Genomic DNA, 23,901 nt, shown 5'->3' with positions numbered 1-23,901 from the left:
TGACCTAAGTTTGAGATACCTTAGGGACTGTACTTTACTTGACAGACTAGCTTGTTGGTTGCAGTGTTTTTTGTTTGTTTGTTTGTTTGCTTGTTTTAATCATGACCATCCTAAGGGCTACAAATATATTTCCTTGAGCCTACCTGAGTGACTAATGGAAATGCACGACACTCCCTAAACATAAATAACCATATTTCACAGTCTATAGCCATGGATGATGGGTTTGTGGGTTTTGAGGTTCTGAAGGTATGTAAAATAAAACACAAAACACAACCATTTAAGGTCGAATTTCCCTCCAACAAGCCAAATCAAAAAGCATAACTCGCTTCCAAGAGCTATTTGGAGTGCCTTTACTAGTTTGCACCATCCCTCCCCTCTTATAAATAACCAACAGTCCCTAACTTAATCTGACCCATTTCTCAGTTTGTATATTTGCCCCCTTAAATCTTACTAAGAAGAATAACTACCATCTTAAATTAAATAAAGAATTTAAAAAAAACTAAACTAAACATAAATAAAATAAAATAAAATACGACAATGGCTAAACGCTGATAATGTGTCACGCAACATTAACACGTCTAGACTGGTTCAGATAGTTATTTCGAAATGGTGTATTTAACAGCACTTAATAGTTCACATTTTCTTGAGGAGATGCACCTAGTTGCACTTGAACGCACCACCGTGTCAGTCTGGACTTTTGAACCGTCAGATGGCGACATTTTCTCAAGGCACGGCTCCAGGTTCCAGCACAATGAACTTTGGCAGGATTTAAGAGAGTTTTCAGAGCAAAACAAGTGCGCTGTGTTAGACAGAGACATTTCTGGAGCTGAACTTGGCCAAGGGGGCAAATATTAATCTTGTCGTTTTCTCAGCGGCGGTAAAAAATGTAGGCTGAGTTTGAACTACCAACAAAAGAGAGTTATTTTGGAAGTCGGGAGCTCGTTTTTAACCGTCCACCTGAACGACAGCAGCCTGAAGACAACACTTTTCTCCGGAAAACCGTCATGTTCATCTCGCCGTGGGACGGTTTCTGCCTTTAAAAATGTCAGTTAATCTCCATTATTAGACCGTGTGTATTTTAGGCTTCTTGTCACAGCGTTTTTAACATTTCCTCGGGAACATATGCTGTGGTGAATTTACTCCTCTCGTGCTCAGTTTTACCGTAAAACCTCGGCTAGAAGCGGCATTTTGACAAATTACCATTGTCTCTTTTATGTATTTGAAGTGAGATCCTAAATCACATTCATGTAGCCCCTCCTCTTTGCGCTGACGAAGAGCCACAACACCAGAGAGCTGCGAGTCAGTCAGCCACCTAACACTGAGGAAGACAGAGGATCTCCAGAGAATAGACGAGCACAGGCAGGGATCAAGTGCGACATAAAGGATAAACTAACATTTAATGGACTGGAGCAAAGAGATTGGAGCAGTGATCTCGCCTCTGTTGGATTTTCTTCTTGTGTTTGTGAGTAAAGCAGGTTTTCTTCCCTGTAAAGTGGATCCTTTTTCTCTGGAGAACTCCTTTCCTCTCTGTACTATAGCACTATGGAAGCTTTGAGTTGTAAACAGTCAGTTCATGCTTTAGAAATGTATGTGTTGTTGGATTGAATAGTTAATGTCAGAGTGATAACAATGGTTGAGCCGGTGGGGTTTGTGGCGGCATGGAGAGCCCAGTTCCCTGAGTCTGATCCCCCTTGCATGGATCTGAACTCACTGGGGAACATCGAACAAGAGCTGGACAAATGCAAGGCATCTATCAGGCACTTGGAGAAGGAAGTAAACAAGGAGCGCTTTCGGATGATCTACCTGCAGACTTTACTTGCGAAAGAGAGGAAGTCTTACGATGGGCAGCGGTGGGGGTTTAAAAGCACTCCTCAGGTGAATGATGGAGACCTGCCTGGTGGTCCAGACAGCCAGAGGTCAGACGAGGCACCAGTGGAGGAGCACCAGCAGAGAGGGCCTGGCAAGACAGCCAGGTGTAAACCACATCCAGAAGGAGAGGTGGACGGTGCCTCCCCGGCCAAACAAAAGGGTGGAGTGTCACCCGTGCGCCAGGAGTCGGAGATTCCTGATTTCCCACTGGGTACAGGCTCTGTGGCGGCTCTGAGGTCCAACTTTGAACGCATCAGGAGGGCAAACTCTCACACAGCTGGAGATGGCAGAGGGTTGTCGGTGATGGGCGGCCAGGAGAAACCTTTCTATGTGAACATGGAGTACCATCACGAGCGAGGGCTGGTCAAAGTTAACGACAGGGAAGTTTCGGACAAGATCAGCACCTTGGGCAGTCAGGCCATGCAGATGGAGCGCAAGAGATCCTTGCACTCCGTCCCAGGGAATCTGTCAGCCGCTACTGGTGATATCAATAAGGCTGTTCAGAGAGGCAGATCCACCGAGGGGAACTGCAGCTACAATGGGTCATATGATGACCCAGAGGTCAGCCCACACACCCTGAAAGACAGTGTGATCCGATCCAAGTCTGAGCGGCAGCCGTCAGAGTGCCAACCTTACACCAGTGTGTATGTTGGGGGAATGATGGCTGAAGGGGACACTCGAGTCATCCACATCAGGGACCACAGCATAGAGGAGGATGCGCATCTTACCTGGCCAAGGCGCTCCTACTCCCCTGGCAGCTTTGATGACGTAGGAGGAGGGTACACTCCAGACTGCAGCTCCAATGAGAACTTAACATCCAGCGAGGAGGACTTCTCCTCTGGCCAGTCCAGCCATGTGTCCCCCAGCCCCACCACCTATCAGATGTACAGGGAGAAAAGCCGCTCGCCCTCCCAGCACTCTCAGCAGTCCTTTGACAGCAGCAGCCCGCCCACACCCCTGTCCCAGAAACGTCTGAAGCAGCAGGTGATGGTGTCCGAGGCCTCCATCATCGGTGTTCGTAAAACAGGCCAGATCTGGCCCAGTGATGGGGACTCCACCACGTCCAGCAGGACGTCTCATGACAACAGTGTTCAAGGAGATCTGGGTAGGTCTGCAAAACACACTGCACAACACAGATGACTCCTCAAGCCTTTCATTTTCAGGATTAAAGACAGAAAAGTCTTTTAATGGGTAGAGATGCTACTAAAAAGCAAATTAAAGGCCCGCTCTAATCACCTTGTGAAAGATGTTTCTGCTCGCCCTGGCTGGCCTTGATCCAGAATAAGTCTCTGATGTGTAAAGTGCACCGAATATTTTGACCTCAAACACACAGTCCATCTAAAATGCTTTCAAAGACAGGATTATTATACACTTTATTTTTAAAAAATTTTAAAAACATGTTTCTGCCCTTTTCTTGGATCTTATCACATTTATTTGAGGAACAGTAAACTAATATGATAAAAGTGCCTTTGAAAACATGTCAGGTTTGATAAAACTCATCTTCTCTTCCCGTTAATGCAGATTTTATTTGATCTCCCCACAGTAGAGCTGGATGATATGGAGAAAATAAAATTACACATTTACACAATAGGTTTTTTGATAAATAATCATTAGTCATGTGGATGTAATAATTTCAAAAAAATAGTAGTCTGCATCTACTTTTCTCTTTCTTTGCATCTCTTGTTTACAATGCTGGCAATACTTCCTCTTTGATGCTTACAGTTTCAGTAAAAAACATTGAATGATTGAATTGTGGAGAATCTTACCAAGCTAACACTCTGTGTAGCATGTCCTCATTGACAGAAGTTTAAACATGCATATATACATATTTGTATATGATGTGAGCTAGCTAAGCTTATCTCCAGTGAGTAGCCAAAATCCCAGTTTTATACATCCAAAGATCTTCTATAAAAATGAACTGCATGGCAACCAGACCAGACCTCTAATTGAGACAGGCCTTCATTTGTCACAATGTGGCCCCACAGTGGGGTCGTAAAAGGGACTGGACATTTAATCAAGCCTAGGCTTTTATTTGAAGTTTCACAGTAATATACTGTTGTAAGAAAGTGTAAAAAAAGTTCTGTTATAATGATGCTATTCTTTGAAATAAAATGTCGGAACAATTTATATTCGAGTTTCAGGACATAGTCCAACAGAGCCAGCCGAAATACATCAGGTATTATCAATATGTTGCCCACAGCTACTCTGACTTATATCATGATATGGACATAATACTGTTATATTGCCCAGGCCTACCTCACCGCCTTTATCCATGTTGAATGTATCAGGAAATGTTAACCCATTCCAGTTAAGCACGATTAGCCATTACACCTGGTTGGAGCCTGCAAATAGTCCCCCTGCCATTAGAGGGTTGGGAGTGACAGGATGGACTTTGCATACACTGATTCTGAACAGTAACTCTGTGGGTATACAGTTCTTTCAGTAGTGTTTTCTCTCCTCTTTGTAAGGCTGCGTGCCCTCTCTTTTTCGCCCCCTTCTGCTCTTTGCCCACTGAGTGCTGCAGCGCTCTCACAGAGATGCTCTGACTGAGACAGCGGCTGCCCCCAGGCTTCCCAGTCTCTCGGCCCTGTCCACCCTGAGTGTTTTCGTGTCACCACACATCAGTGTTGTTGTCCTTGGTGCCGAGTAATTAACTTAAAGGGGTTTCTCTAGCGTGATAAATTTGGGGAGGCTCTTTGTTACGGGAGGCGGGGACAAAAAAAAAGAAGCCCTGACAACTCACTCAAAAAAAGAGGATCGAGGGGCTTAAAGTGTGTCATGCGGCTTCCAATCAAAGCGCCTGCCATCAGTGTTTCCTGTTGTTATGTGCAAACACAATAGGAGAATCACTCATTGAGCACGAGTATTGACATGTTAACAATATAACAATGTTAAGTGGGATAAGGAGAGTGGTCTGGGTAACTTGGTAATGCCAAGGACAGAAGGAGAGGCAGTAACGAGTGTTCCCCTGCGAGAACGTTTGTCAAAGCGAGCGACACACAAGGACACGTGGATATTGTTGCTGGTTGAGGCCAAAGAGGGATTGGGATACAGAGCGTGTATTAGGATTGGAGCTGGAAAATTGTCTGCCTCTACCCCCCCAAAAAAGTGTTATCCACTATGGGTCAGATTAAACAGATGAGCAGAACAGTGTGTTGTTACATAAGGTGATCCAGTCCAAAGCTCTTTGACACAAAGCATGTGACGAACAAGCAGATAGTCTGTGATATAATCAGCATACAGTGTAAGCTAGCACGCTGCTCGCACGACTGAAATGTCCAAATCCAGTTGACCCGGGTCTGCGTCATTCCACTGTGCCATTTGTCGTGCAGGGCTACTAAAATACTGCCAGGGTGTTTCTGTTTTCACACTCAGAGCTCCTTCTAATCATTTTGCAAAAAAAGAAGTGAAAGCAGATGAGAAGCAGAATTAATACGGTTTCTGTAGGGATGCCCTGATTTGACTTTTCAGTCCCGATACTGATACCTTGGTTTTGGGTACCAAACAAGTACTGAACCGATAGAGATGTTTAATTAATAGCTGCAGGATTTCCGCCCCAAAAAAAGCAATGGTTTTGGATTTTGGATCAAACAAAAGCTCATGATTTATTAACGCTTGTGTTTAGCAAGATAATCTTCACAAATGAGCATCACTTTTATGATTTATGAAGCGTGAATGCAGTCGGCAAAAGCAAAAAGCTAGCGTTTTAAACAAACAACATTACAACTGCGTGACTTCAACTTTGCCACCACAATGAGGGTGTCAAGCCGTGTATGGCGTGATGACGTTTTGTAGTCTCATTTAGCCACTTGTTAGCAACAGCCTTTTTTAAAGACACTTAAAAATCTAGAAATTTACAAGTGGGGTAATCATCGCAATATTTTGTCATAAAACAAATGTGATAACAGACGTTATTTAAGCCATCTAACCAAAAAAACTGACTTTGAGACGAGGGGGCCAGGATTGCTAAAATACTAGCTCATTTCTGAGTTTTAGGACTCATTCCTGCAACAGACTATAAAACTCCACAAAAATAGAACTCAAGGTCCGCTTACTAACTCTCAGTTGTCATGGAGATGAAGAGTGTGAGATGTGTTTGAAAGTTCTGGAAAAAGCTAACAAGTTGACACAGAATTATGTTTGTCACACTAATGTTTCTGTGGTCAAGAATGAAGCTTCACGCTCATTACACAGCGGTTTTCACAGACTGAGTAGAACATCCCGTGACCAGTACACTGGTCTTTAGTGTAAAATCTGCTGGAGTTCCCCATTTAATGGACCCTGTCCTGTGTGACACCCTGTTTCAAAGGGCCATGCTGCAGAGCCTGAGGTGCCGCTTTTGTCCAGAGGAGACTTGTTGCTGACATAATGGCACAGCTGCCTCATGTGGACCTTGCTTTGTGGATTACCAGAAGTCTGGATTTATTTTCTGATGTTGTAATAACATTACTGTGCACGTTGTTGGATTAGGCCTCAGGCAGGGAGCTGCTTTGAGGCGAGTTTTTGCAATAAACTGCTCTTTGTTGTGGTTTCGTGACTTTAAGGGAGCAGTTGGAAAGTTTTTTTTTGTTGTTGTATTTATCATAAAGCATTGCGGCATTCACTCAAATCTATTAAATGAGCCCAGTAAAGCTAAACTAATCTCTGTGTTGTAAAGATGCTTTGTGCTCCAGTTAGCTGAGTTTTGTGTAGACAAAGCTTCATAAACTGTACAGTGCAACCAGTGGTTCTACTTACCCTTTGAAACCTGGGTGAATTGGCTTTATTTCTTTTAAAAACATTGGAAGTTGGCACTGAGCAATTTAAGAAAAAATGACACAGAAATTAGTAAGAAATTAAAGCAAAGTACCACCTGAAAACAAAAAAAGCAATGACCTGTTAAAAAACAGCATAAAAAGAATAACAATTCTGTAAAATTATTTGAAACACAATTTAAATACTTTAAATAAATATTTACAACATCAATATTTATGATATATTTTTACATAATACATATTTTTCCCCATGTTTGTGAAAGAAATAAAACAAATTTAATCAGGGTCCAAAGGTTTGAATACTTGTGAAAGGCATATGAATGCAGAAGAAAAGTTAGCAAGAAATTAGTGAAAAGTACAAGAAAACTACCTGGTAAAGTTAAAAAACAAAAAAACAAAAAAAAACCCCAAAAAAGAAAATAAAAGAGGAAAAAAAGAAATGACCTAAAAAGGCATAAAATGAATAATGGGTCATTCTGAAAAATAATTAGAAATATTTTAACTTAACATTTATCATCATGGTTGAAAGGTTTAAATACTTGTAAAAAGTGTTTGAATGCAGCACAAGAAAAGTGATGTCGATCCAGTTTCAAGGGGTTAAATTAGTCTTTCTGGACTATAAGATTTGGTGTGCATGTTTATGTCCTGCGCCCTGTCATGGAACGTTGCAGGAGACACAGAGTTGACGTGATCCCTGCTGCTGTTGTGTGAGTGTTTTAGTGTCTGGCAGGGTGGCACATCCCCGCCTGGGAAAATTGACTTACTATAAGAAACACCTACTAACTGACACAAACAAATACTTGTCCCGTCGCTGCTCAGCTGCATCGCCGCGTGAAATCTTAGTGAAATGGCTAGTCTATAATTGACACATCTCAGGGGAGCTTTTTTCTATGAATAGAAGAATAAGTGTTGTCTCCTGGTTTCTGGTTATCTAGGCCAATTGTCAAGCCTAGCTGTGAATAGAGCTGCTGATTAGCTGTGGGCCTTATAAGGAGGCCAACTCTCTGATGGGTCTATTTTGCCATAATTAATTATCATCATGACAATGACATGCCTGTGGCCACAGCTTTCTGGAAGGGTCTGAGTGTGTAGACTGTCTCGTGTTTAATGTATTACAGTGAGAGGACGTAGAGGAAGAGGTCGGCCAGAAGGGAAATAATAAATCTCACCATTAGTTTAATCATAATCCCTTTGCAAAAATCAGGAGATTGTTTTTTTAGGATGCATTTAGCCGAGCCTGTTTGCTCAGTACGATTTCTGTAGGTCTGTGTGGGACGGCTGCAGTGACATTAATAGAAAGCGTCTGTCTGAAAAGGTGATGAAGGCTGTCTGAATGTCTTGGCTTCAGCCCAGAGATTGGCACTTCTTGCTGCCTCAGCAGGAGTCACACCGGTGCTGGTCTACAGTCCCGGTTAATTGCAGACTCATGAATATTTGAGGTTCCTCAAGGAAGCCCAGACAGGCCTATCATTGTACCTGGATGTCAACATCTGAGGTTTGGTGGTCAAGGAAGCTGAAGTATTCAGCCTCTCCCCTTCCTAGAGTAAATGTAGGCCTACACGAGGAAGTGCTGGCAGCTCTTGAGGGCAGCCAAGTTTGCTTCTGTGTGTGTGTGTGTGTGTGTGTGTGTGTGTTTGTGTGTGTGTGTGTGTGTGTGTGTGTGTGTTTGTGTGTGTGTGTGTGTGTGTGTGTCAGTAAGACACCTGTTCTTCTGTGCAGTGTACTGGGTAGAGTGGTCAAAAACTGGCATGCCATCAGTACACTGCCAGCTGCTCTCACAGTAAAAGCAATGAATAGCCTTTTTGTTCCTTCCTATCAGAAAACAGAACAAAAACACTTGTGAAGAAACTATGCAAGACTGTGCACACTGTTTATCATATTAGCTCCTCTATTCATGTACTCACATACACGTTTCCATAGATAAACCTTTATGGAAAAAAAAAATCTTCGGCATGTTTATGAGCCTGCGGGCCTCCCCCAGTTCAGTGATCCACCCTCGTGCTTGGCCTCAGCCCCTCTGGTCCTGCAGTCTCAGCTCCCCTCCCTGGTCCCACTCAAAGGGCCCTCTGTGCTGTTGGCTGGCAGGCCAAGTGTTTATGGAATGTCTCAGCTGCTTGTGGGGTGTGGGGGGAAACGGCTAATGAAATGTTAAGTGTTGTATGAGTTCACCTCTCTCACCACAGCCTGACCCGCGGAGCTTGTTGTGTCACTGGTCAGAGTTTGTTTTAGACTAAATGTTCTCTGGCAGAGTGGGCCCGGGTGGTGTGAGCGGAAAGCAAACGCCTCAACAAGTGAATTTGAACACCGAAGTCCTATGTACCTGTATTCAGCCGTTTAAAGGGGCAGTCCGGTGAATTAACATTGTGCTTCCATAAAGTAAGGGAACTAGAATGAGGGAGATTTTAAAACGAATGGTCAAAATTGAAGCAGCAGAGGCAGAGAGATCCTTCCTTTTAAGCCTCGTATTCACCAAAAACTTTAGGTAGAGTAACTTTGGAACTAAAAGTAACCCCTACAGACATATACCTAGAACCTAAATCTGTTAAGTGGTTCTTCCCCGGACAGCAGCACTCGCTGTATTTCAACATTCACAGGGGATACAGAGTGAAGTTTGCACCTTGTTTGTCGTCCACAGAATACCAATTGTAACTCGAGAGACGATAGTGAATTACTTGTTGGGTTTTTATCCAAATGCAATGCAAATATTAACCTTAACCTACTGCAAATATTGGGAGTTGTTTCATTAACGTAAGCAATCGATGGCGCAAATTCTCCAGTCAGACATCAGGGTATAAGAAGCCACCCAGACAATGAAAAGAAAGAGAGCTTGAAGTGGCCCATACAATTACAGAACGTCATCTTTTATTTGTTGATTTGCTGTTTCCATTGCACCTAGTCTCATTTACCTTTTATCAATACAACAACTTTTCCAACTCTCCCAAGTGTAAAACTTTCTTTTTTGCAATATTTTGAGTTTATTTATTTCTCATTTCTGGTGTTTCCAATGAGATCTTTTAGTGCAAATTGCAAATGCGGATAAAAATAGATGGATGCACCTACTTTAGCATCCAGTCAGCCCTAAGTCCAACATGAGAAGACCAAGAAGTAGAGCTGCTCTGATAGTACAGCCCTCGGGTTAATGGTTCAGTAAACATAACCACCCGCTCGCAGCAAGAAACCCTGTTCACCATCCACAAAAAGAAGTGCTATAAAAAGAGGCAATACAAGAATACACATTGAAGTAAACACTGGAGTAAACACTGGTGGGGCTTACCATCACTGGATACAGCGCATGGCGAGTAAAGAGATGAGGACTGATGTCGAGCTCCCAATGTCTCTCTCCGTTAACCAACATCTAAGGTTGGCTATTTAACGCAACATATAGTGCAATTACAACACAAACCGTGACAAAAAACGTCTCATATAGCGCCGACCTATCCTGGATATTTTGGGTTGATGTCGATATATATTTGAGAGTAAAAAAATTCTCATATTGATACATTGGCCAATATCTATGTTACATGATATTGATTGGGGATAACCACATCCAAATCAAGTTCAGGAAACTGTGAAAAACTAAAACACCAGTATTTCAAATTTGGATTGAGGCTAATGTCTGATCATTTTTGATGCTTCTTATAATGCACGTAAAACCCTCTAAATTACATATTAACAAAGTATTTGGTGATCCGGGTTCCCAGAGACTGATTTTAACATTATTGTCAAAAATGACATCAGTGTACTGAAACTGTAAACTTCACGGGGAATTTGATAATCCCAAATAATCCTAAGCATCGTTCTCTATATTATGTTTGTTAAAAATAAACTTTTAATATAATACATATCAGAAAACATATAAGCTGATGTGATATCTCTGTGATGGGTCAATATGGGCTGATAAAATCAGCTGACCAATATATCAGTCGAGCTCTATTCCAGATGAAGTTGTTATGTGGTTTTGATGTGGCTGTTTTCTTGCTACATTGGTCTCGCTAAAACTGTGCAAAGCTAATTATAATGTAAACTATAAACTAATGTCACACATGAAGATTATTAGATAGCAGTGGATTTTTTTTGGGCAGCTGTTTCAGCATCTTTGTCTAAATTGTCATATTCTTCTCCTGCTTTCAGTTAGTAGTTGGCTTTTTGTTATAAGGGATGATCACTGTACGGTATGGACCTAGTAGTAGATGCCTACATTTCTTTGGAGCATGTGGTCAGGTATTACACATTGTACCTTTAACCATCTTGTTAGATGCACACATGTGCTGTAAAACCTGTGTTGCTAGGCAGGTTATGACTGAGCCAATCACATTAAGGCACATCAGGTGAGGTCTGTTCACTAATATTTAATTCTATTCAGACACGCAAATGAATATTTGATCATACCTGGAGGTCACCGTGATTTTTCATGTGGCTGATTAAATTTTTAAACATCATCTGCCAATAATAAGCCATCTCAGCAGTTGTGTTCACTGTCGAAAACAGACATAATATATGATCCTAAAGACTGGTCGGGCTTTAGTATGAATTATGAGCTTTTCAAAACAAGTGAAATCAGAACAATTCCCCTATAAAATAATCAAATAGGACAAAATAGCTACTTTACCATAAGAGATATGCTATTATTTCCTTGTGTGTTAGTTAAGATAATCTGTGTATAGCCAGTGCATGTATGTGTTTTATTGTCTGTTTATTTTTTACAGACTGGAACAATTATTGGGCTTTTATTCTCTCTGTTATGCAGCACATTATAAGCAGTCGTCTGACCACCCTGAGCTATTTCAACACACGCTGATTAGTAGGTGTGCTGGGCTGGGCGGCCCAGCTCTGACCTACCCTGCTCAATGACTGGCACTAATTTTAGGCTGCCCTACAACAGATCAGAGGCGAGTGCTGGTGGGCCTCCTTGCCTCCGCCAGCCCTGTGGTTTAAAGGGCCTCTCAGTGCAGCAGACACTTCAGATGGGCCGGGATGTGATGATGACGATGTGTTGGCTTACATTTTTATAGTTTGCCAAAACACACAGCCAGTGTCTGCGTTTGGCGTAACAGATGCCCCAGTTACAGTATGAGGTTAAAGGGACGCTCTGCCAATTTTACATGTCAAAGTCAATTTACTATCCACAGGGAGTAGTACCACACAGCCTGTGAAAACAGTTGTTTAATTTCTTCTGTGGCTCTGGAGGAGCCTTTGTGAAGTCTGAGAAAATTAGTCAAGTGACATCATGTGATTAATTTTGGATTTGGGTTGGGTTGTCCATCACATTGGTCTACACTGAAATATCTCAACAACTATTGCATGAATTGCTCAAGCATCAACCTCCGGGGCTAAGAAATAAAGCCAAAGTGCCAAAAACTGCTCAAATGACTACTTGAGGCTGGCTTAAAGAGTGAGTCGGTCCCCATTTACCCCCATATTAAAATGCCCAAATTTACAGCAGATATACACAGATTTACAGCATGAAACAAAAAAGTGTTATTGGTCTCTATAGCTCATTTCAACCATATAAAGATGGACATCACACCCCTACTTACCCTCAAGTGAAGCCAAAATATCTCAGATACAAAGGGGCAATGAGATATTTTGGCCCCACTTTGGGGGAGCTGTCATGTCATTGATCTTTATATACAGTGGGGATGAATTTTCACATGATTTACCCGTTTGAATGTTTTTAATGTCCATTGACAGCCGCACTTCGCAGTTGCTTTTGCTCTTTCAGTTTTCAGTTCATGAAAGTTAAATGGTAAGGTTTCGATTGTCTAACAAAGTATAGTTCAGTGTTTGGTTGTACTAAAAGATCCTCAAAGGAGTCTGGTATTCAGCTTGTACAATATAATGATGATATTCCAGTGAGCACATTTTGTTTGAGTGGTTGGAATGAAGACTGATTTTTAAGAGCAAAAATTAGCATTATAGAAGTTAACCATAGCTGTAAATGCCCCATGCTTCCAAGCTAGCAGCTAACAATAGGTGTATCTCCACTCTAATGTTCGAATATGGTTACTTCACCAAAAATATCAAGGTGGCAATGGCTAAAATGCCAAACTCGAGCATTCAAAGTGAGATCCACGAACCAGTGGGAGACGTTACGTTGGCTACATCCATTATTTTATAGTCTTTTGAAATCCCATCATATATTGTACAGGCATTCTTGGTCCCCTGAGGATGAATCCTACTGACTTTAATGTTCCTCTTTATCCTTTTCTTCACGCCCCACCTTGAGATTAACATTTTTGGTTTTGAGTGACATCACTATGGGGATATTGTCAAGCAATCTGGCATGATCCTCTGACTTTTTATCCATCACCATCATCAGGTCACTATTTTAATTTGTCTAACACTTTGGTTTAAGACCAAATAGTTTTAGAGACTGAAATAAAAAAAATTTGGTGCTGATAGGATTTGAGTGTCACTGTGTAGATCAGTGACACATCACCTCCTCAGCAGTGGTGGCATTCAAGTAGACTCTTTGTAGTCTGGAGATTTGAATGGCTTTCCCTGTGAAGTGCATTACAGATAAATCTATTAAGATTTTTCCACTTGTCATGAAGTGAGGAAAACTACAAGGGCCACAAGTTGGGGTCACTAGTGTCTGCGTAGCCATCACCCTTTAACCAGTTTCCCTCGATTTGCTCTCCCTGCCAACGTTGTTTCCCCAGTGACCGCACAGTCCGCAGGAGAATCCATTTGCTGGAGCCATAAAGCGGTGCTAAGCTTTTCACAACATCACACATTGGCATCTTGTGCTGCTTTTTACCAAAGGTGCAACCTTTCTCTCCAGATCTATACGACCATTAGAGAGGCGACAGAGAGGCTGTCCTTCATTGTACCTTTTTTTGAATCTGTGGTGAATTATAGATGCTTAAATGTCAGTTGCAGCCGTTTCTGAGCTGGATCGATCAACACATTTGCCATTTGGTGTTTATTTCTGGGAGCTTGTAATCTAAATTCGGTCCATCAGCTGACCGATCTTTGTGTGGATGTCAATATGTTCACAGCGGGGAACAATAAGTGGGCTCTGGTTCCTTCCTCTTTGTTGGAGTCTGTCCCCCTTGAGCTGTTTAAACACACTGATCAGTGATCAGTCAGTGTGCCAGGCTGGGCACCACTGAGTCTTTTCCCACTGGGGAAATGGGAAATTATGGGTGCTACTATTCTAGTTCCAGCTCTTTCTGGGACAAATCAATAGACCTCTTTGCTATTTGATTTTTATTTGTGGGAATTGCTGTCTGAATCTTTTCCCATCAGTGGAATAGAATTGATATTTTATTTTTTTCAACAAATTAGTTAAATTGAGGTCCAGTTGGATCCAAGGCCTGTTTCTCTGATTGAAACTTCCCACTTTGGGTTGATTCCACATCCAAAATCAAGCTCATTTTGCATATTCAGATATCCTGCTGGGAAGTTAAAGGCGGTGCTTTTTTTTGTCCGTGCCACGTGATGATGTCATTTGGAAACCAAACACAAGCTTTCATTCCAAACATAAAAACATAAATATTCATAAAAGCCTCCCAAGGGACACTTACTCTGGTTTTGATAGTGCGTGTTGGTCTCATGTTGTGAAATAAGACTTTCTGATTATTTCTGTGATGGTGGATCTCTGATGCTGTGATACTGTCTCAGCTGCACATCTGTCACTCGCTCTCTGCCTGTTTATCGTAGTTCATCTCCATGGATTAGGATTAGGGCTTTGAATGTGTCTTTGCTTTGTCATCAATAGGACATCCAACATGTCCCCAGTGTGAACTGCTGTGTTTGTCTCGTGAACGTGGCTCGTGTTTGCATGCTGGAGGAAGGAAAAGTGTTTCATGATGATTGATGGTTGTCCAGAAGGGGACTGGAAAGTTAAGAGCCAGTTTTTTGGCTGAGTCTTTATATATCCTTGAGTTCTATTTTTAGTCGGGGTGTTCAGTGTGGTAAATCAAACACACTGTGTATTTTGCATTAAAAGGTGATTCCGATCATAATCTTGCTTTTTTCTGATAATGATTTGCAGTAATCTGACATCTATAAAGCCATGGCATGTGGGAATAAAGACAAATTAAATTCTTGAAAAACACAGAATTACCGGGTTCGGAGATAGTCCAAAACAAAATCAGCTTCTCTCTGATCCACGGCAGCTCACAACTGCAGCTGTTGGGCTCAACTGTCTTATGTAATATCATTAGAATGTATTTATTACAGCTCTATTGCACAGAAACCATTTTAAGCTGCAGCTAGTTGGGTATGGGACAGTTAGGACATACTGTGGATCTGAAAGGATAGCTCCTGGAATACTTTGCTTTTTTGTAAATGATCACTTATCAGTTACTACATAGTGGAAACAAGAAAACAATATTGTCTCTTCACTGTGACTTCTGATATGTAGCCTCTACTATTAACACTTTGTTATGGAGCATTTTTTTTCACTCTGGACTGACTATTTAATAGATACTTGATACATTTGTCAAGTCATTAAGATTAGCTGAATCCAGTGTATGACTAATATATATGTATTAGTGTATGTGCTGGTCAATAAGTAATAAGACATTGTGGTACAGAGGCAATTTTGTTATTAAAAAAAAAAGTATTTTTGATTGAAGTTCAGTCTGTTTATAAGGCTTCAGCTACCATTGAGGACACTGAGGTCATATCCTCTGTAATATTTATTGGCGTATGGGGCATTTTATAATAGGATGAAGTGTTTACGTCTACAAATCGGAGTTTATTTATTTTTTTCAGATTTGTGAACGCAGCACAGATGGAGAACGCCATGAGTTCTTTTTTTTCCTGGGCAGTATAATTGATCTGTCGATCCGTTCACAGCTGATCAGATCAATGGACAAGTAGAGGTGTGACTGAATGCAAATATGTAGACCTGGTAGAATCAGCAGTTAAGTTTCACTTTCACGGCTCCTGATATTCGGCTGCTCCATCTGTGCCCAGAGTACACTCTGCACTCCGAAAGTCTGGTGCAGTTCATAACAGAATGGTATACGTATTCCAGTAGCGCTCCTAATGAGCGGTCCAGCTCCAAAAATAGAAAAGATTTTTGCGATAGCAGATGTATTTATTGTTGCTGGCTGCCACAAATAAATGAATGTGTGGGTAACCCTGCTTCAAATATAACTGCTTTAAGGACTCAATATTCTCCATAAAAATGCAATACCTGGCACTGCTGAGCAAACCTTTACTGAGAGATCCAATGTGCTGAAAATTTAACAGCAATTTTATATTTAATTTAAGAAAATAAAATGTGACTGTTTTTCATCTTTAATGCTCAAAAAATGTAACTGAGTTTGGTTGATGGTTAGAATATGGCAGGGACTCTCAACTTGCTTTGCCCAGGGGCCACTTTTGCAAAATGACAGGTGGCTAGGGGCCAGCCGCAGCAGCCGTGCATGGGTCAGGCAAATCGGCTTGAGTCTTATCATTTATATCTCAGCTTTAATATATTTTTGTAGTAATTGTAGTGTTGTTTATAGTTTCCAAATCAGTTCCATGTGACATATATTAAACTCCAAAATAGCAATTTTTGTATCAGCCTCTAAAACTGTGTATGTCTTGCTGTTCTATGTAACAGCTCTACACCGGTTTTACAAGTTGTTTGAGATTCGAAAAAGAGCAGTGTGTACTTTGGTTTATTTGTTCAGGTCTTGTTAAAAAGGTTTCACAATCAGGACAAACAAAAGACATGAAAACAGGCTGCACAGAGACAAACACGGCGGAAAACAATCAAGCCAGAAGAACTGTGTCAGAGATGAAATAGACTTGTATTTTGAGTGAGATTTTATTGTACAAAGTAAAATATGCTATCTGAAAGTGCAGAAGATAAAATATTTAACTGCAAAAGGCATCAGTTAGCTGGAATGTAAATGTGATAGCTGTGATCAATAGCTGACTGTGTGCGTTAGGAGTGGGAGAGGGAGCTGTTTGTGAAAAGATGACCTTGTGTAAAGAGCCTGTTTCCGCTATGAAGCAGATGAATTGCTGAATTTTCCGGACAGACCTGCCTGGACACTTCCTCAGTAGCAGTTTGTGATCGCTCCAACATCACTGCTAACTTAGGATCTATTGTCATGCCCACTTTCTCACACTTAGCACAGCCAAAATTTACAAACGTCCCCATAAAAGACACAAATGGCTCTGTATTATAGACTCAAAAAAACATTTGTAAATCCTCCTCTTAATTTATTTTTGTCTTGTAGTGTTTTCTTTTCCACCCTCTGACTGTTTCTTTTTTTCCTGGAAGCAGATAGTTTGTGGGTCCGAGGCCGCTGCCCGAGAGAGGATGTGTTATTCATCCAGTGCCGGGGCTGATGTATAATCTCTCTGGAACACAGAGTGGCCTTTCACATGGACTTCCCCTGTGCTCTGAAGCTGTTTGGCTTGCAGTAGTCTCTTGCCCGAGCAGTCAATACAGCTCTCTGCCTCTGTGTATTTGTTTGAGTCCTTTGTCACGGCCTCCTCTGTGGATGTCATCCTGTCAGCCCGCCTGTCTTTCCAGGCCTCTCCAGGGTGACTCGGCTTTATCCTGCCCCTGGTTTCCGGAATCCTCTTTTTCCTGTTTTTAAGCTGAGATGAACCCGTTTTGTAGCTTCGTCTTAACATACTTAACTCCGCATTTCTAGACGTGTCTGGTTTATTTTTTTTATTGCAGCTGGTTGGGATGGCTTTTGTGCATTTGCCACATCCTTGACAACGATAATGATAATAATGATGATAAGTGCTGGTGAGTCAGGGGTGGCTGACAGTAATTACAGGATACAGAGCCTGTTGATCCTCATCTTCAGGGTGTCTTGAAAGTCAGAAATTGCAGGGATGATGAGAGCAACATGTATTTCTGACTTGTTCCACTTGTTTCTGGCACTTCCTCTGTCAGCGTGGTGTGAAACATGTGGGTTTCTAGTCCCAGACTGAACGTCCCTTCTGCTCGGTTTTTTTTTTTTTTTCTATTTTCTGGAAGATCCATGCTGCTTTCTAAACCTTAAAATCTCTTTGATTAGTAGACACAGAGTGACTATTATACCAGGTTACTGCCACGCGTTTCAGATTCTCTCTGATGCTTAAGGCACACTGTACAACAAGGCTGGCATGAGCGGAGCACGTGCGGTGCCCCTGCAGTTTCCCAGGCTTATCTTCTTGCCTGGCACGAGCCCTCTGTGGCTGGCACGGGCTGTGAGGTAGATTTGTGTAGGTCACAGGTTTATTTATGAAGGTTAAAAGAGGATTAGATATAAAGACAAATGGCAGTAAAAGACAGAACGCTGCTTAGTGTTTATAGTCAATCTGAGTAGATATTTTTAGGCTTCTATACAGGGAGCAGACAAAATAAAAACTGAAACTTACCATTTAAGACAATGAAGTCACATCTGGATTAACACACTCAAGGCATCTGGGGTAATGAGCAACTAAACAAGTCATGGCCTAAAATCTCGCAAGAAATTAGTAAAAAGGTCAAAAGAAAAACACCTGAAAATAAACAAAAAATATAGAAAAATAAAAGTAAAAAACCCCAAAACAAACAAGAGAATGATGTAAAATAGCGCTGAACATTTCAAGATATATATTCATTTATTTGATATATTTTAGGTTTCTTAGGGTTAACAGTGAATTGAGCCCTGTGCACTTTCATCCCAATTAACCCATTATTTGAATACCAACCAAAATGATGTTTCAGTAGGTTGCATTTCCCATGATGCTTCTCCATGTTTACTACACGCCTTAACAGTTTAATGACACAAATCATGTGACCATTGTCCTTTGTTTCTCACAGAGCCTCCCTACAATGAGACCCCTCCGTCATATGGCTATGACCTGGAGCACTCCGAGGAACACCAGCCTCGACACGACACTCTATCCTTCACCGGATCCCCAACCTCCTCGCCGCGCCTCCGCTCCAAGAGCAGGAGCAGCCGAGACACCCAGTCCTCAGGCTCTCTGGAGTCCACGCTGTCGGTAATGTTACTGGGTCAACTCCCACCAACTCGTCTGACACGTTAACTGTGTCTCTCAGAGCGCAGTGCTGCTGCTGTTCTCTCCTTCATCTTCCTCTGGCTGCTCTGCTGTTGTTCCCTGGCTGCTGCATTGTCCTTCACTGTCCTCTCTCCACACACCATCCAACACTTTTAGCTTTGGCTTCTCATTGTGTGATGAGAAGTTGTTATTACAGCTTGGCATTGCTTCTTCTACTGTCTAAGTGTTGGTGTAAAAGAACCAAATCAATCCCAGCATTCTTTCTCAAAACAAATGCAGATCATTTGTTTAAGCCTGCAAGTTGATCTCAAGTCAAACTGTTTTTACTGCTTAATGTGATTATTTTAAATAAATTGGACCAAAGTCATAGAGATATCTCAGCTCTCGCATATTTCAAATCAGTCTCAGGGCTTTACTGAAGTGTTTCACAGATTTACACCAACATTTTCCCATCAACCTTGTCAAGATATTGCTCATTTTTATTCTGTTCCTGTGTGGCGTTGCTAGATGTGCATTAAAGTGTCAAACCTGCTAGACACACTCAGATACTCTAAAATCTGGGTTTGTACTGGAAGAACAGTGTCCCCTTCACGTTCTGTGCTATAAAACCAAACACTGCATTGCCTGCAAAATCTGACAATTGGCCAATAATGCAATATAATAAATAATAATAATTCAGTTTTTTTGTACAGCGCTTATCAAAAACAGTGTCGCAACTCACAGACACACACACACAGGAGCAGCATTGTAAGAACAATAGATAATTCAAAACCTTAGATACAACACAAAACATGTAAAAGCGACTGATGAATTTATAACCAAAACAGAGCAGTACAAGATTTAAGTGCAATGTGATGAGTTAGGTACAGTGTAACTCACAGATTAAGAATAAAAACAAATCAAAAAATAGAATAAAGGAGTAAATGTAGAATAGCCTATCGATAAAGACAGATCTTTAGAAATGATTAAAAGAAGATACTAATTTCAGTTTTTAAGGAGTTTTATTGAAAAAAATTGCAAACATCCATTTTAATATCTGTTAGACAGTTTGTAAAGTTAGTGAGGTTTGGAGTATTGGTGGGCTTTACAGGGAGACACAGCTGTTTGTCATCAGCATAGCAGTGGAATGAGATCTTATGTCTATGTATAATGTGGCCTTGGGGAAGTCTATATAATAAGAATAAAATATTAAACATGGCATGTACAGTACATGCTGCCAGTCTTCTTAGCAGTTTCAAATTCCAACTGGTAAAATTATTGTCTCTAACCCCAGTCTTAGATGACCCAGATGATATCATCAAGGTTATTTTCTTAGACTTTGGAAACATCCTCAACAGCCGTAAAAGATATTATACAACTTTTTTACAGGCTGAGTGGTGTACTGTATGAAGAGTAAAAGCCCTTCAGCCAGGCATTCAGTCAGCTGATGCATCCAGAAGTTGATCATACAGCTCCCAGATGTTAATGTTCTTTAGTGTGAGGCAGGACACTGCTAACAAACACCATACATGCTACACACTGTGGGCAAACAGATGTTCAAAAGAGACCCCAGCTCCCCCTCTCCCTCTGCTCTGTTCCCGTCCTGTTTGTGGTATTCTTATCCTCTGATGTGTAAACTTGGTGATCTTCAAAGCCTAATTCATGGTGGAGGGTGGGTGGTTTTTTCAGCATACAGCTTTATAGTTAATATAATGGCAGAGCTTGATACAGCCTTCCTCGATGCTCCAGTGTCCACACCAGGATGACTGATGGCTCTGACCTGTTTGGAATAACAACTCCTAGACCAGGAACACATTCATCTTCCTTTAGATGCTAGGAGTCTCTGGTGCAGGCCTCTTGGAATGTAAAACTCCTACAGAGTTTAATCAAATCTGGTCCATCCCTAATCCCACAACAACAATATCTGCAGCCTGCAGAGGTATAGGGGAGGTTTCATCATAGATCAAACCCATCATAGTTTACATATCATGTTTTCATCCAGAGCTTTTTGTGTTGGAGAATGTCTGTTCTTCATGTTTGATGGTTGTTTTCTCTCTCCAACATGTTTGTTTTAGGTGGAGTTGGATCAGGAGAAGGGGCTGGAGATGAGAAAGTGGGTTCTGTCCGGGATCCTGGCCAGCGAGGAGACCTATCTCAGCCACCTGGAGGCTCTACTGATAGTATGTGTAATTTACAACACACACACATGCACGTGCTCGCGCGCACACACACACACGGACAAAATAATTTCCCAGGCTTTTTGCAAGCCTATGAAAAAGAATCTAAATTAGTTTAAGACACTGAAAGAATGCTACTACAGCTAGCATCTTAAATATGATTTTTCTTTGACTCCTTGTGTGTTGTATATTTTTCTTACTATTCGATAGAAAAATAACATACTCTTCCCCTTAAAAATGTAATGTTTACTTCTTAAGCAATACATCACATGCTTACCCCATTTTCCCTTCAGGGATTTGCAGACTCAGTCGTTATTTGTTTGACTATTAGATTGTGGTGGCTAACATTAGATAATTTATTTAGCAAACAGTAGATAATGCCATGTTATTAAAAATTGCTGAGTCAGTTTGAATTGTCTTTTGAAATTCAAATTAAAAGTTTTCATATAAGTGATAAAACACGGCTTTGCTCTATTTGATACAGGAAGGGATTTTGCAGCTAAAGCATCAGTCTGGTTCAGATGTAGCCTATGTTAGCTAAGGTTAGATAATGTTAGCAAATGCTTGCTAGATGTAGACTGATATTACTGGGTGTGTTTGGGAAAATCATTTTTAAAAGAAAATATAACTCCTTCTTTCTCTTACAAATTAAAAGGTGAATTCTTAAGTTATGAATTATGCCTTTGCTCAGTAAGTAAATAGTAAATACACAAAGTGGTTCTGCGACTACAGTGTTAGTCTGTCTAGTAAGATATGTTAGCAAACATTAGCCAATGCTACAAATCTTTGCTAGATATTACTGCGTCATTTGCAGAGTCAGTTTCTAATGTAAAGTTTGGAAAGAAGAATAATACATTCTTCCTCCTACTAATGGAAAGAATAATTCATAAATGATTTAAAAACACACCCTCCCTCAGTTTAATTGCTTATGTTAGCTGACGTTAGCTAATGTTAGCAAACCTTTGCAAGATTGGCTATATAACTGACATTTCTTAGTCAGTTTGTGAAACTATCTCATTTTTCAAAGAAGAAATAACACATATTTCGCCTTACAAATCAAAAGTTGGTTTTATAAATGATAAAACACGTCTTTGCTCATTTTAAGAAAGAGGTTCTGCGACTACGGCGTTAGTCAGTCTGGTAAACTGTAGCTTATATTAGCTAAAATTAGCTAATGTTTTGGAAGATTTGCTGTGTAGCTGAGATTACTGCGTCAGTTTGTGATACCGTCTCATTTTTGAAAGAAGAAATTACACATTCTTCCTCTTACAAATGAAAAGATGAATCCATAACTGATGAAAAACCAACCCCTGCTCACAGCTTATTTTAGCTAACTTTAGCAAACTTTTGATAGATTGTTTGCAAGTTACTGACATTATTGAATCATTTAACATTTGAATCATTTCTCTGTTAGTACTACAGTATGTATCACTACATTTAATCATTTCACCATTATCCTCTTTTGCTACTTATTGTTACAGTGGCTGCTGATCAGTGAGAGTTTTTCTCTTAAAAAAAAAAAAAAACACACACTTTGAATCAGTGTTTTGACCCTTGTGTTAATGGAAAAAACATGTTTCTACAACAGCATCATTCTGTGATTATTTATCCAGCCCATGAAGCCTCTGAGGGCCGCAGCCACAACTTCCCAACCGATGCTGACCATCCAGCAGATAGAGACTATCTTCTTCAAAGTGCCAGAGCTTCATGAGATCCACAAGGACTTCTATGACGCTCTGCTGCCCAGAGTCCAGGACTGGGGCCACCAGCAGTGTGTGGGTGACCTCTTCCAGAAACTGGTATGCTGATGAAATTCTTGTTAACTTCAGACTTAGATTTTTTATGGTTGAATAAGTTTGGAGGAAAACATGTCATGACAATGTTTCAGAAACCTGTTTTTCCACGTCTTTTGGCCTGACTTGAACACAGCAAAAGAGAAGTCACCCAGTAATAAAAGCCAGGAAATCAAAGAGCAGTGGAAAAAAAAAGTGTCTGATGGGGTGATATGTATGAAATGTTATAATAATTGTTTGATTTGAACCCTCTGAACAGTTGTTTAACTGTAATATGATTGTATAGTAGCTACCAAACAATGTACAGGATAGCAATCTCCTCAGCTGATTTAACCTCTTTGAATAAGAAGACCAAGCATCAAATAACATGAAACCTCACAGCGTCAAATTGTAAGTTGGCTTTTGATCAAACAGACCACGATTTGTCATGTCAGTAACTTTCAGAAACTAATTATAGCACTCCTTATACGTCATGCCTTGATCATTAATGATAGTTTAAAGGGGGATTTCAGGGGGGAAAAGGTGGGAGTCTTGGCTGTTTGTAATGCTCAGTGGATCTTGCAGTGCACATGTGAGTAGACTGCCTGGAGTCATCCCCCGGCCAGATAAAAGCCTCGCTTCACCACATTACAGGCATTAAAGGGGAACAAAACACTATAGGAGGTCGCTGAATAAAAGCTACCTCTGGGTTTGCTGCTGGATGAAAAAGATGAAACGCACATACGCATACATGGATTCATATATAGACACGTAAGCAATCATAGTCAAACTCAGCTGCATGAATCCTTCTTGTGGTATGCTAACTCACGCCTCAGCACAGCAAACAAGGACTCTGCAAACTATCCAGTGGCAGACTAGTAAAATCTACCCTCTCTGTTAGAATGAGTCTAATCTGTGCTCTACGTGTGCCCTGTAGGCGAGCCAGCTTGGAGTGTACCGGGCCTTTGTGGATAACTATAAGGTCGCTGTGGAGACAGCGGACAAGTGCTGCCAGGCAAACGCTCAGTTTGCAGAGATATCTGAGGTATGTAATCACGCTACACACAGCGGGACTGCGGCAGGCAAGTATTTGATGTTGCACAGCTGCCCGAGACAAGTGATGACAGGGCAGTTTTCAGCAGTCCTGACAGTGTAAAAGCAGCACAGCCCTTTGCTGCAGAGATGATTGTTTTAATTGCTCTGTGGGGCAGTGATTTAATGAGGGTATTTCTTCTGTTATCTTCCTGCCAGAATCTCAAGGTCAAAAGCACAAAGGACTGCAAAGAGCAGTTGGCTAAAAATTCACTGGAAAGTGAGTACTGAGTGAGATAAATGGCCGGCCTACGCATTAATCAATATTGCTATAAGTAGTTGAGCTGTGACTAAACTTGT

General features: G+C 41.1%; 1 protein-coding gene across 1 annotated transcript in view; it reads left to right on the top strand.

Annotated features, from left to right (window-relative positions):
• Positions 1 to 710: 710 nt before the first annotated feature.
• Positions 711 to 23,901, top strand: part of LOC121944039 (breakpoint cluster region protein) — a 39,762-nt gene continuing 16,571 nt past the window's right edge. The window contains exons 1-6 of the mRNA XM_042487707.2: positions 711 to 2,974; positions 18,382 to 18,563; positions 20,636 to 20,740; positions 22,351 to 22,536; positions 23,447 to 23,554; positions 23,761 to 23,821. Of these exons, the coding sequence (XP_042343641.2) occupies positions 1,630 to 2,974; positions 18,382 to 18,563; positions 20,636 to 20,740; positions 22,351 to 22,536; positions 23,447 to 23,554; positions 23,761 to 23,821 (1,987 nt within the window). The 5' untranslated portion in view covers positions 711 to 1,629. The remainder of the gene's footprint in view (positions 2,975 to 18,381; positions 18,564 to 20,635; positions 20,741 to 22,350; positions 22,537 to 23,446; positions 23,555 to 23,760; positions 23,822 to 23,901) is intronic.

Source organism: Plectropomus leopardus, chromosome 4, assembly GCF_026936395.1.
Source record: "Plectropomus leopardus strain MGB_pleo_1.0 chromosome 4, ASM2693639v1, whole genome shotgun sequence".
NCBI lineage: Eukaryota > Metazoa > Chordata > Actinopteri > Perciformes > Serranidae > Plectropomus > Plectropomus leopardus.
The sequence above is the reverse complement of the archived record's forward strand: the minus strand, read 5'-3'. Positions and strand labels throughout refer to the sequence as shown.